Below are 15,466 nucleotides of genomic sequence, written 5' to 3'. Positions count from 1 at the left end.
TTTAGTGCCCTATACCCCACATTTAGTGCCCTCATAGTTTCCATACAAATCGCCATACAAAGTTCAAATGTCAAATTTCAGATGTCGATATTTTGAATGTTTTTCAGTGTTAAAATTTAGTGCTCATTTAGTGCTATTTAGTGCCCTACACCCCACATTTAGTGCCCTCATAGTTTCCATACAAATCGCCATACAAAGTTCAAATGTCAAATTTCAGATGTCGCCATTTTGAATGTTTTTCAGTGTTAAAATTTAGTGCTCATTTAGTGCTATTTAGTGCCCTATACCCCACATTTAGTGCCCTCATAGTTTCCATACAAATCGCCATACAAAGTTCAAAAGTCAAATTTCAGATTTCGCCATTTTGAATGTTTTTTGTGCTAAAATTTAGTGCTCATCTAGTGCTATTTAGTGCCCTATACCCCACATTTAGTGCCCTCATAGTTTCCATACAAATCGCCATACAAAGTTCAAATGTCAAATTTCAGATGTCGATATTTTGAATGTTTTTCAGTGCTAAAATTTAGTGCTCATTTAGTGCTATTTAGTGCCCTACACCCCACATTTAGTGCCCTCATAGTTTCCATACAAATCGCCATACAAAGTTCAAAAGTCAAATTTCAGATGTCGCCATTTTGAATGTTTTTCAGTGCTAAAATTAAGTGCTCATTTAGTGCTATTTAGTGTCCTATACCCCGCATTTAGCGCCCTCATTGTTTTCATACAAATCGTCATATAAAGCCTTCGGCTAAGTGCAAGTATGGGGCTAAAAATGTTTTTTAGTTAGAATTTATACTTGATTTAACATATTTTCACACTGGAATGATTTAGTGCCTTCGACTTAGTGCAAGTATCGGACTGAAAATGATATTTTCCTAAAATTCAAACTTGATTAAACATATTTCCACACTGGAACGATTTAGTGCCTTCGACTAAATGCAAGTATTGGGCAAAAAATGATATTTTCTTAAAATTCAAACTTGATTGAACATATTTTCACACTAGAATGATTTAGTGCCTTCGACACAGTAAAAATGTGTCGGACTTAAAATGATATTTTCTTATAATTCAAACTTGATTAAACATATTTCCACACTGGAATGATTTAGTGCCTTTGACTAAGTGCAAGCATCGTGCTGAAAATGATATTTTCTTAAAATTCAAACATGATTAAATATATTTTCTTACTGGAATAATTTAGTGCCTTCGACTTAGTGCAAGTATCGGACTGAAAATGATATTTTCCTAAAATTCAAACTTGATTAAAAATATTTCCACACTGGAACGATTTAGTGCCTTCGACTAAATGCATGTATTGGGCAAAAAATGATATTTTCTTAAAATTCAAACATGAATCAACATATTTTCACACTGGAATGATTTAGTGCCTTCGACTAAGTGCAAGTATCGGACTAAAAATGATATTTTCTTAAAATTCAAACTTGATTAAACATATTTCCACACTGGAATGATTTAGTGCCTTTGACTAAGTGCAAGCATCGTGCTGAAAATGATGTTTTCTTAAAATTCAAACATGATTAAATATATTTTCATACTGGAATAATTTAGTGCCTTCGACTTAGTGCAAGTATCGGACTGAAAATGATATTTTCCTAAAATTCAAACATGATTAAATATATTTTCTTACTGGAATAATTTAGTGCCTTCGACTTAGTGCAAGTATCGGACTGAAAATGATATTTTCCTAAAATTCAAACTTGATTAAAAATATTTCCACACTGGAACGAATAAGTGCCTTCGACTAAATGCAAGTATCGGGCAAAAAATGATATTTTCTTAAAATTCAAACTTGATTGAACATATTTTCACACTAGAATGATTTAGTGCCTTCGACACAGTGCAAGTGTCGGACTTAAAATGATATTTTCTTATAATTCAAACTTGATTAAACATATTTCCACACTGGAACGATTTAGTGCCTTCGACTAAATGCAAGTATTGGGCAAAAAATGATATTTTCTTAAAATTCAAACTTGATTCAACATATTTTCACACTGGAATGATTTAGTGCCTTCGACTAAGTGCAAGTATCGGACTGAAAATGATATTTTCTTAAAATTCAAACTTGATTAAACATATTTCCACACTGGAATGATTTAGTGCCTTTGACTAAGTGCAAGCATCGTGCTGAAAATGATATTTTCTTAAAATTCAAACATGATTAAATATATTTTCTTACTGGAATAATTTAGTGCCTTCGACTTAGTGCAAGTATCGGACTGAAAATGATATTTTCCTAAAATTCAAACTTGATTAAAAATATTTCCACACTGGAACGATTTAGTGCCTTCGACTAAATGCATGTATTGGGCAAAAAATGATATTTTCTTAAAATTCAAACATGAATCAACATATTTTCACACTGGAATGATTTAGTGCCTTCGACTAAGTGCAAGTATCGGACTGAAAATGATATTTTCTTAAAATTCAAACTTGATTAAACATATTTCCACACTGGAATGATTTAGTGCCTTTGACTAAGTGCAAGCATCGTGCTGAAAATGATATTTTCTTAAAATTCAAACATGATTAAATATATTTTCTTACTGGAATAATTTAGTGCCTTCGACTTAGTGCAAGTATCGGACTGAAAATGATATTTTCCTAAAATTCAAACTTGATTAAAAATATTTCCACACTGGAACGATTTAGTGCCTTCGACTAAATGCATGTATTGGGCAAAAAATGATATTTTCTTAAAATTCAAACATGAATCAACATATTTTCACACTGGAATGATTTAGTGCCTTCGACTAAGTGCAAGTATCGGACTGAAAATGATATTTTCTTAAAATTCAAACTTGATTAAACATATTTCCACACTGGAATGATTTAGTGCCTTTGACTAAGTGCAAGCATCGTGCTGAAAATGATGTTTTCTTAAAATTCAAACATGATTAAATATATTTTCATACTGGAATAATTTAGTGCCTTCGACTTAGTGCAAGTATCGGACTGAAAATGATATTTTCCTAAAATTCAAACATGATTAAATATATTTTCTTACTGGAATAATTTAGTGCCTTCGACTTAGTGCAAGTATCGGACTGAAAATGATATTTTCCTAAAATTCAAACTTGATTAAAAATATTTCCACACTGTAACGAATAAGTGCCTTCGACTAAATGCAAGTATCGGGCAAAAAATGATATTTTCTTAAAATTCAAACTTGATTGAACATATTTTCACACTAGAATGATTTAGTGCCTTCGACACAGTGCAAGTATCGGGCAAAAAATGATATTTTCTTAAAATTCAAACTTGATTCAACATATTTTCACACTGCAACGATTTAGTGCCTTCGACTATGTGCAAGTTTCGGGTTGAAAGTTATATTTTCTAAAAATTCAAGTATAAATTCTAAAAAAAAATATCATATTCAGACCGAAACTTGTTGTTAGTCGAAGGCTTTCTATCATTCCAGTTAGAAAATATGTTGAATCAAGTATAAATTCTAAGAAAATTTCTTTTTCAGCCCAATACTTGCACTTAGTCGAAGGCACTAAATCATTCCATTTAGAAAATATGTTTAAACATGTTGAAATTTTAAGAAAATATCATTTTTGCCCGATACTTGCATTTAGTCGAAGGCACTAAATCGTTCCAGTGTGGAAATATGTTTAATCAAGTTTGAATTTTCAGAAAATATCATTTTCAGTCCGATACTTGCGCTTAGTCGAAGGCACAAAATCATTCCAGTGTGAAAATATGTTGATACATGTTTGAATTTTAAGAAAATATCATTTTTTGCCCAATACTTGCATTTAGTCGAAGGCACTTAATCGTTCCAGTGTGGAAATATGTTTAATCAAGTTTGAATTTTCAGAAAATATCATTTTCCATCCGATACTTGCACTTAGTCGAAGGCACTAAATTATTCCAGTAAGAAAATATGTTTAATCAAGTTTGAATTTTAAGAAAATATCATTTTCAGTCCGATACTTGCACTTTGTCGAAGGCACTAAATTATTCCAGTAAGAAAATATGTTTAATCAAGTTTGAATTTTAAGAAAATATCATTTTCAGTCCGATACTTGCACTTTGTCGAAGGCACTAAATTATTCCAGTAAGAAAAAATGTTTAATCAAGTTTGAATTTTGAGAAAATATCATTTTTTGCCCGATACTTGCATTTAGTCGAAGGCACTAAATCGTTCCAGTGTGGAAATATGTTTTATGAAGTTTGAATTTTAAGAAAATATCAATTTCCGTCCGATGCTTGCACTTAGTCAAAGGCACTAAATCATTCCAGTGTGAAAATAAGTTCAATCAAGTTTGAATTTGAAGAAAATATAATTTTTTGCCCAATACTTGCATTTAGTCGAAGGCATTATATCGTTCCAGTGTGGAAATATTTTTAATCAAGTTAGAATTTTAGGAAAATATCATTTTCAGTCCGAAACTTGCACTAAGTCGAAGGCACTAAATCATTCCAGTGTGAAAATATGTTCAATCAAGTTTGAATTTTAAGAAAATATCATTTTCAGACCGAAACTTGCACTCAGTCGAAGGCACCATATCATTCCAGTGTGAAAATATGTTGATTCATGTTTGAATTTTAAGAAAATATCTTTTTCAGCCCAATACATGCACTTTGTCGAAGGCACTAAATCATTCCAGTGTGAAAATATGTTGAATAAAGTTTGAATTTTGAGAAAATATTATTTTATGCCCGATACTTGTACACAGTCGAAGGCACTAAATCATTCCATTTAGAAAATATGTTTAAACATGTTGAAATTTTAAGAAAATATCCTTTTTTGCCCGATACTTGCATTTAGTCGAAGGCACTAAATCGTTCCAGTGTGGAAATATGTTTAATCAAGTTTGAATTTTAAGAAAATATCATTTTCAGTCCGATACTTGCACTTTGTCGAAGGCAATAAATCATTCTAGTGTTAAAATATGTTCAATCAAGTTTGAATTTTTAGAAAATATCATTTTCAGTCCGATACTTGCACTTTGTCGAAGGCACTAAATTATTCCAGTAAGAAAATATGTTTAATCAAGTTTGATTTTTAAGAAAATATCATTTTCAGTCCGATACTTGCACTTTGTCGAAGGCACTAAATTATTCCAGTAAGAAAATATATTTATTCATGTTTGAATTTTAAGAAAATATCATTTTCAGCACGATGCTTGCACTTAGTCAAAGGCACTAAATCATTCCAGTGTGGAAATATGTTTAATCAAGTTTGAATTTTGAGAAAATATCATTTTCAGTCCGATACTTGCACTTAGTCGAAGGCACTTAATCATTCCAGTGTGAAAATATGTTGATTCATGTTTGAATTTTAAGAAAATATCATTTTTTGCCCAATACTTGCATTTAGTCGAAGGCACTAAATCGTTCCAGTGTAGAAATATTTTTATTCAAGTTTGAATTTTAGGAAAATATCATTTTCAGTCCGATACTTGCACTAAGTCGAAGGCACTAAATCATTCCAGTGTGAAAATATATTAAATCAAGTATAAATTTTAAGTAAAAAACATTTTTAGACCCATACTTGCACTTAGCCGAAGGCTTTATGTGACGATTTGTATGAAAACAATGAGGGCGCTAAATGCGGGGTAAAGGACACTAAATAGCACTTAATGAGCACTTAATTTTAGCACTGAAAAACATTCAAAATGGCGACAGTTGAAATTTGACTTTTGAACTTTGTATGGCGATTTGTATGGAAACTATGAGGGCACTAAATGTGGGGTATAGGGCACTAAATAGCACTAAATGAGCACTAAATTTTAGCACTGAAAAACATTCAAAATATCGACATCTGAAATTTAACTTTTGAACTTTGTATGGCGATTTGTATGGAAACTATGAGGGCACTAAATGTGGGGTATAGGGCACTAAATAGCACTAGATGAGCACTAAATTTTAGCACAAAAAACATTCAAAATGGCGACATCTGAAATTTGACTTTTGAACTTTGTATGGTGATTTGTATGGAAACTATGAGGGCACTAAATGTGGGGTATGGAGTACTAAATAGCACTAAATGAGCACTAAATTTTAGCACTGAAAAACATTCAAAATGGCGACATCTGAAATTTGACTTTTGAACTTTGTATGGCGATTTGTATGGAAACTATGAGGGCACTAAATGTAGGATATAGGGCACTAAATAGCACCAAATTAGCACTAAATTTAGGCACGAAAAAAAATCAAAATGGCGACATCTAAAATTTGACTTTTGAACTTTGCATGGCGATTTGAATGGAAACTATGAGGGCACTAAATGTGGGGTATAGGGCACTAAATAGCACTAAATGAGCACTAAATTTTAGCACGAAAAAACATTCAAACTGGCGACATCTGAAATTTGACATTTGAACTTTGTATGGCGATTTGTATGGAAACTATGAGGGCACTAAATGTGGGGTATGGAGCACTAAATAGCACTAAATGAGCACTAAATTTAAGCACAAAAAACATTCAAAATGGCGACATCTGAAATTTGACATTTGAACTTTGTATGGCGATTTGTATGGAAACTATGAGGGCACTAAATGTGGGATATAGGGCACTAAATAGCACCAAATGAGCACTAAATTTAGGCACGAAGAAAAATTCAAAATGGCGACATCTAAAATTTGACTTTTGAACTTTGTATGGCGATTTGTATGGAAACTATGAGGGCACTAAATGTGGGGTGTGGAGCACTAAATAGCACTAAATGAGCACTAAATTTTAGCACTGAAAAACATTCAAAATGGCGACATCTGAAATTTGACTTTTGAACTTTGTATGGCGATTTGTATGGAAACTATGAGGGCACTAAATGTAGGATATAGGGCACTAAATAGCACCAAATTAGCACTAAATTTAGGCACGAAAAAAATTCAAAATGGCGACATCTAAAATTTGACTTTTGAACTTTGCATGGCGATTTGAATGGAAACTATGAGGGCACTAAATGTGGGGTATAGGGCACTAAATAGCACTAAATGAGCACTAAATTTTAGCACGAAAAAACATTCAAACTGGCGACATCTGAAATTTGACATTTGAACTTTGTATGGCGATTTGTATGGAAACTATGAGGGCACTAAATGTGGGGTATGGAGCACTAAATAGCACCAAATGAGCACTAAATTTAGGCACAAAAAAATTCAAAATGGCGAAATCTAAATTTTGACTTTTGAACTTTGTATGGCGATTTGAATGGAAACTATGAGGGCACTAAATGTGGGGTATAGGGCACTAAATAGCACTAAATGAGCACTAAATTTTAGCACAAAAAACATTCAAAATGGCGACATCTGAAATTTGACTTTTGAACTTTGTATGGCGATTTGTATGAAAACTATGAAGGCACTAAATGTGGGATATAGGGCACTTAATAGCACCAAATGAGCACTAAATTTAGGCACGAAAAAACATTCAAAATGGCGACATCTAAAATTTGACTTTTGAACTTTGTATGGCGATTTGTATGGCACTAAATGTGGGGTATAGGGCACTAAATAGCACTAAATGAGCACTGAAAAACATTCAAAATGGCGACATCTGAAATTTGACTTTTGAACTTTGTATGGCGATTTGTATGGAAACTATGAGGGCACTAAATGTGGGATATAGGGCACTAAATAGCACCAAATTAGCACTAAATTTAGGCACAAAAAAATTCAAAATGGCGACATCTAAATTTTGACTTTTGAACTTTGTATGGCGATTTGTATGGAAACTATGAGGGCACTAAATGTGGGGTGTGGAGCACTAAATAGCACTAAATGAGCACTAAATTTTAGCACTGAAAAACATTCAAAATGGCGACATCTGAAATTTGACTTTTGAACTTTGTATGGCGATTTGTATGGAAACTATGAGGGCACTAAATGTGGGATATAGGGCACTAAATAGCACCAAATGAGCACTAAATTTAGGCACAAAAAAATTCAAAATGGCGACATCTAAATTTTGACTTTTGAACTTTGTATGGCGATTTGAATGGAAACTATGAGGGCACTAAATGTGGGGTATAGGGCACTAAATAGCACTAAATGAGCACTAAATTTTAGCACAAAAACATTCAAAATGGCGACATCTGAAATTTGACTTTTGAACTTTGTATGGTGATTTGTATGAAAACTATGAGGGCACTAAATGTGGGATATAGGGCACTAAATAGCACCAAATGAGCACTAAATTTAGGCACAAAAAAATTCAAAATGGCGACATCTAAATTTTGACTTTTGAACTTTGTATGGCGATTTGAATGGAAACTATGAGGGCACTAAATGTGGGTTATAGGGCACTAAATAGCACTAAATGAGCACTAAATTTTAGCACAAAAAACATTCAAAATGGCGACATCTGAAATTTGACTTTTGAACTTTGTATGGCGATTTGTATGAAAACTATGAGGGCACTAAATGTGGGATATAGGGCACTAAATAGCACCAAATGAGCACTAAATTTAGGCACGAAAAAACATTCAAAATGGCGACATCTAAAATTTGACTTTTGAACTTTGTATGGCGATTTGTATGGCACTAAATGTGGGGTATAGGGCACTAAATAGCACCAAATTAGCACTAAATTTTAGCACTGAAAAACATTCAAAATGGCGACATCTGAAATTTGACTTTTGAACTTTGTATGGCGATTTGTATGGAAACTATGAGGGCACTAAATGTGGGGTATAGGGCACTAAATAGCACTAAATGAGCACTAAATTTTAGCACTGAAAAACATTCAAAATGGCGACATCTGAAATTTGACTTTTGAACTTTGTATGGCGATTTGTATGGAAACTATGAGGGCACTAAATGTGGGGTATAGGGCACTAAATAGCACTAAATGAGCACTAAATTTAAGCACGAAAAAACATTCAAAATGGCGACATCTGAAATTTGACTTTTGAACTTTGTATGGCGATTTGTATGGAAACTATGAGGGCACTAAATGTGGGGTATAGGGCACTAAATAGCACTAAATGAGCACTAAATTTTAGCACAAAGAAAATTCAAAATGGCGACATGTGTCATCTGGCTTGTATTTCAAATTTTTGTATGGCGATTTGTATGGAAACTATGAGGGCACTAAATGTGGGGTATAGGGCACTAAATAGCACTAAATGAGCACTAAATTTTAGCACAATGAAAATTCAAAATGGCGACATGTGTCATCTGGCTTGTATTTCAAATTTTGTATGGCAATTTGTATGGAAACTATAAGGGCACTAAATGTGGGGTATAGGGCACTAAATAGCACTAAATGAGCACTAAATTTTAGCACAAAGAAAATTCAAAATGGCGACATGTGTCATCTGGCTTGTATAGACCATAGATAATCGGGGCCAATTACCCGCCCGAAGCAACCCGGACTGACAGCGGCGGGCAGAGCTATCACGAGACTCCACTATCTGCGGACTCGGCTGGACAACCAACAACGGTGTTAGATAAGAAACACTTGTGGGTTCATTCAGGAATCGACGCGCGGATGGCGCGGCGGCGGCGGCGCAATGAACTTGTGTGTTATCGGGGTGCGCATCGGAAATGTGTTTAGGAAATCACAGCATTGCGGCGTTGATCGGGATCGATGCTCTGCGACATTAACAGTGGTACAACATGGGGACAACGATGGGAAGTAGTCTAGTAGCTAGTATTTTGAGCTGCACTCGATTATCCAAATCGAAATCTACATATTGATTATCTAAAATTTAAGTTTTTTGTAACTCGGTGATAGATCTTCAAGTCATCAAATCATATTTTTTATTTATCTTCTCCCAAATTAGCGTTCGCTACCTTCAATAAGTTAAATAGGGTTTACAAGCTCTATTTGTTATTGTTATGTACAACGGATAAAAACACGGTTAAAATCATTTCTTTTGATTTTAATGCGACAAATTTAATTTACAGGCCAACATTTTACCATGGATCAACTATGGTCCCTATCAAGCAAGAACCCTTCTGTCGAGAAAAATCACGAAGTTAATTTTTCAAAACTGATTTTAAAATCCATTTTTAACCCTTTTGTGGTCGTACTCAGTTTCATTTTGCTGATAAAAAAAAGCTTTATACCTGTGAACAATAATATTCGTAATAAATGCTTAGTTTTAGGTCGCAATTGTATAAAATATTTTTCCCATGACCCATAAAGAGTATTGGGGCCGCATTTACAAAGCGGATTCAGTGGCTATTTCTTAACTTAATGTTAAAATTTTAATATTAATTTTAACATTCCATTGGTCACCTACCCGAAGGTGTTATGATAAGGTCCACCAGGTTCATTATACCATTCGAAGACATTTGACCTTTTGAGACATTCTGTCTTCTGAATAATATGCAAATTTTTTGGCCTTTAAATTAATTTCAAGGGTCGCTGAACTAAAAAAAAGAACAGATCCAAAACTTGGCAGCTCAAAAGGTAGTTTTAACAATTTTTTAAAGGTGTTAAAAGTAAGTTGTCTTTAATAATAAACATTGTAAATAGGATTATTTTAAAGCTCTCAATGTGTTTTGTTTTTCTCATTGAAAATAAGGAAACGGACATCAATATCGGATTCTTTGAAAAAAATATATACTAAAACCATTTTAAAAAAATCTTCAAATTTAAAGGAACTTAATCAATTTGAGCAAAATTTAACATTATTCTTTGCTAAACGATACATTTTGAAGGAAGGTAATTAACCTAAATAATCAAACAAGATTTTTTTTAAATCAAACATTTCATATGCTCAAATTGATGTAATCAATTCAATTTTCGATTTTTAAAGCTGAAATTTGTAGGAAGCCGTAACTATCAAAGTCACCTCTGATTTTAAAATTTTTCTCAGCAAAACTATTGTTTAAAGCACTTTTGAAAAACAAATAATTTGAGAAAACAAAAGATTATATTATCTTTTTAAATTTCACAAGAAAAAAGTTTAATCATGTTTACGATCAAATTCTTTTAGAATTGGTCTCTAGAAGCAACAATAAAAAAGGCAATAACTCTAACGATTGATGTTTTCACTTGAAGTTATGTGCAAAAAGGATGTTCAACAAGTTTCCACGGCTTTCTTTCAACTGACAGTACATTACAAATAAACACTGAACAGTGTAATAATGTTTAACTTACAAAAAAAATATTCAATGGCAAATCTAAGCTGCCGTTTTTTTATACTTTTATACATAATTGAATTGGTACCGTAAACCGGGTGACATTGATATTATTTCTTTTTTTTTTAATATTTTTCAATTGGTAAGGTTTTTTTCAAGACTTTTATTTTTAAAACATGCACTGGGGTAGGCCACACATGTTCCATGTACACTTTTTGAAAAAAAGTTGGATCAATAGTGTTTGAAAAAATAGTTGCGTTAAAAATTCTTATTTTGAAATCTGGTTCAGAGCTTTTCTCGTTAAAATCAGATTTAAACTTTTCAAATTTTATGTTTACGTCAAATCAATAAGGTTGCTGATACAGTTTTTAAGAAAAGAAAAATCAATGTTTATATTTAGTCAACTATGTTTATAAGCTTTTTTTGTCAAAACACATTTTAATTTTTTCGAAGGTTATTTTTGCAATTTTTTTCCTTCGCTGTCCAATTCGTTCTCCTTAGTAAAAGTAAACTCTCTCCCCCTTAAGCACAAATCAGCTGTTGAAAGGTAGTCCATATCTCAGATCAGGATAACAACTGCACCAATGTATTTGTTAAAGCAACCAAATAAATGAAATGAAATGAAACATTTTAATTTAAGGAAAACAAATATTTAAAAACAGAATTTTGCTTGAAATTTGTTGAATCTAAAATTGTGTATACAAATATCAATTTATATTACATTTTAAACTGAATTCGAAGCACGAATCAAAAGTTTTCACATTTCATATGAAATTTGTTTTACTGCAATTGCCTATACATTTGATGATTTTTTTTAAATTATGTTTCTAAAACACATACTATTTATTATTAACAAACTTATTTTACTTTCTTCTAGTGAAAAACTGTCCAAAGAATCTGAAAATGCATTCCGTTTTGAATTTGAAATCATGTTCATTGAGAAAATCATGGCACTATTCATCAACATTTTCTTTATTATAATTAACAAACTTTTTAAAATTTTATGAAAACATCTCCTAGCAGTACTTTGAACACTTCTCTAACACGGTCAGTATGATTCTTCACCATTCCATACATATTTAATTTCTAATCTTCATTTTGCGGTAAAATCACAAACTTATCAAAGTAACCCCGGCAATCAAAGTTACCCCGTTTTACGGTACCATTAAACTAGAGCTTTTTGCACCAAGATTTTTGTTAAAGATATGTTAGTATCTTTAAAACTTCGGTCAAAACTACTATCAATGTGGCTTGATTATTTATTTATTCCCTATATTACTGTCTATGAATTAGCTTAGAACAAAATTTAAATATTTTAACAATCAGATTGGTTTGGGTCCGTAAGTAAGGATCAATTTTTAAAAAAATCCTAACATAAATCCTTCTATTCAATGTTTAAAGTTTTTAAAGGATGAAACAAATCCATTATCAAAATTTTAAATAATGTTATTTTTGATACATTTTGATGTTTTTTGACTTCTATTGTTGTACGTGTTTTCCTTATTTTTTTGTACTTCTTAGTGTTTTTTTTTAGCTTGAAACTATTCAAGTCTTTTCTACAAAGCTACATCATTTCTACTCTTCCAAAGCTCCAGAACCAATCTTCAGACCTAGAAATTATCGTCTAAAAGTCGCATCTATTTGAGCTGGCTTGAGTCTCAAATTGCATTTTGATTGCTAACTAGAGTTCGAGTTAAGTTAACTTTATACTTTTTTTTGCATTTTTGTATATTTCAGAAAAGGCCTTCAGTGGAATTCGATGAAAACTTTTTAAATCATATTTTTTAAGTGAAATGAAAAGAGATGAGCAATTCTCCCAAGTATAAGCTATTTTTTGCAATTAAATTTTTTTATATTTTATTTGGATGAAGTTTTTTGTGTGTTATTTTTATATGACCAAATAAGTCATTTGGGATCATTAGTTCGCCGATAATGGTTTCATTACATTATTATCGACCATATCAAAAAATAACAAAATATAACTCTAAAACGGTGCACAGTGTCAAAATTTATGTAACGTTATTTTCGGTTGCAATTTAAATTTTATATATTTAAATAAAGTCCGCCAAAAAATGGCAACTCTGGAAAATTTATTTTGACTAACTTGTGCCATAGCTCAAAAAGTGAAATTTTCGTCATCTAAAAATATTCAGCAATAAGATTTTTTCAAAATGTTTTTTTTTTTGTTTTTTTTTGCGATATTTTATAGAATGTTACTATTTTATAAAAATGCAAAATAATATTGATCTTGACAATATTTTTGTATAGACAGCTGACAAAATTGTATGAAAACTTGTAAAGTTCCTCCATACAAGTTGGTTCAAAATGATTCTTTGGTCATAGAGAAGTTCACCAAAAATTTCATCCAATTGCATCCCTCCATTCTCTTTTAATACGGTAGCCTCAATTCGTCCCAATTTTAAGGCATCAATAAAAAAAATGCTTTTTTAATCTTCAAACCCCTAACCCAAAAACCATCACTTCAAACAACGTTATTTTCACTCCCAAAATCACGTTCAACACGCCTTTCGTGTCGAAACCCAGCGAAAAAAAAAATCCCAGCGTTGGTTCTCTCCGACCTCCACCGATCAACCGGACAACGCACTGCCGCGTTTTGACCCAACCAGTTTGATGGACACATGCCGATGACATGTCACTCCCAGCCAGCAGCCGGCTCACGTTTGTACGCACGAATATCGTTTTGACAAATTTCCCCCCTTCCCGCCCAACTTGCTGCCTGCTTACCCTGGGTCGTTCGGCACCTCGGCCTGATTGCCCCCGCCGGCCTGGTGCGCTCCGGCCATGTCCTGGCTCTGGTGGTGCTCCATCTTCCACAGCTTGATGGCTTGCTCCAACGGCGTGGCTGGGTAAATGCTTCGCTCGAGAGCTACGGATCTTCTAGAACTGCTTCTCGCACTGTGCTTTCAAGCTAGATATCACAATTTTAAACTTTTTTTTCTTAAGGTGTAAACACACGCGCTAACGCTTCTTCACTTCAGCTGTATCAGCGAACGCACTTTTGAGAGCTCTTCGAGCTCGGAATCACACGGAATCACTGACTTTGGCTTCGATTGCCGGATACTGATAACGGCGCTCTGAACTTGACACAACGCCACGTGGTTGAACTCGACTACGACTGCTGCTGCTGCTTCGGAGGGACTTTGAGATTTGCGATGTTCTTTGGCGGACTTGCACTGCTGGAGATGCTGCTACACGAGATACTTGGAACTTGGGAGTATAGATATTCGAACACGGTTTACACGAAGAACTACACACGAAAACGAACACGCTCTCTACACAATCAACGAGGGGCTAAATAGTGTGTTTTATTTTTAAGTGGTTGATGCGCTGCTACTCGTAATCCGAAAAAACGAAAAACTATCAATTAGCTACTAATCGTTTATTTATACTTGTTTGAATATATGTATAAAGAGATAGATAGACAGATAGTGATGTGTGTTTTGCTGTATATATATTTATATTTCTAGAGCGGCACGCCGACGATGATGATAGTGTATTTTTTCAATATTGAATGAACTTCCGTTGATTCAATTAGAGCGGTGCACTGGCGATGCTGTTTTCAATCGCTTAGATTAAATTTATATGCACTCTTCCTCCTTCCACAAAACTTCCTCCACTCTCGTGTTGCCCCGCAACGCAATCACTCTCTCCAAAAAGCTGGCTATTTTCCGAAAACACCGGCGTCTGGCTTTTCCTGAATCGCGTAGCAGGCGAAAATTCCAAAAATACTGCTCCCTTTTTCAGCTCAAGTGGAATCCACGGCTCGCCTTGAACTCTGGAGATCTGGACACGCGTTCTCGGCGACTTGGCGACTTGGCGACTTGGCGACTCACACGCGCGTTCGACACGGACGGGGGTGCAGGTGTGTGAACATCAACAAAAAAAGAGTGTCAAAAGTGTCGTGTAATCTGTGTGTGGTGATGCAACTCTACCGCAGGCAAGGCAAGACTACAGGACTAAGCGCTGTATGGACTGTGGTGTTGTATTTCGCGCGGAACGATTCTTCGCGACAGCTGCTGCCGGCGTCGGAACACTACGACCTACGGATCTCCGTGCGTGCGGAACTGCTGGTACCAACTTCCGGTGTCTCGACTCTCTCTCTCTCACACTAGTCTAATCTCGACCACTACCAAAACGTGACTGAGGCTGCTCCTGCTGCTGCCGTTACGCTACTCTAAACAGTACTCTACGCGGCGGCGGCGGCGACGACGACGACGTCGGTCCACGGATTCCCGGATTTCCAAAGAGATAACTCCTCTCAAGACACAAACTCCAGAAAACTCGGCCAAAAACTGGGGGAAAAAACTCGAGCGCGCGCGGAGAGCTGGCGTAAGGTGCTGCTGACTGCTGCTACGGCTACTTCTAACTGATCCTTG

At 34.1% G+C, this 15,466-nt stretch overlaps 1 protein-coding gene across 2 annotated transcripts in view; it reads right to left on the bottom strand.

Annotated features, from left to right (window-relative positions):
* The window catches only part of LOC120432606 (RNA-binding protein Musashi homolog Rbp6), a 1,179,690-nt gene extending 1,164,224 nt beyond the window's left edge, over nucleotides 1-15,466 (bottom strand). Inside the window, exon 1 of one of the 2 annotated variants that reach the window (XM_052709473.1) lies at nucleotides 13,815-15,466. In XM_052709473.1, coding sequence (XP_052565433.1) covers nucleotides 13,815-13,897 — 83 coding nt within the window. In that variant the 5' untranslated portion in view covers nucleotides 13,898-15,466. The remainder of the gene's footprint in view (nucleotides 1-13,814) is intronic. The other variant, XM_052709474.1, reaches the window with a different exon arrangement.

Source organism: Culex pipiens, chromosome 3 (assembly GCF_016801865.2).
Source record: "Culex pipiens pallens isolate TS chromosome 3, TS_CPP_V2, whole genome shotgun sequence".
In the NCBI taxonomy this organism is placed as follows: Eukaryota; Metazoa; Arthropoda; class Insecta; order Diptera; family Culicidae; genus Culex; species Culex pipiens.
This window is presented reverse-complemented; position numbering and strand designations above follow the sequence as displayed.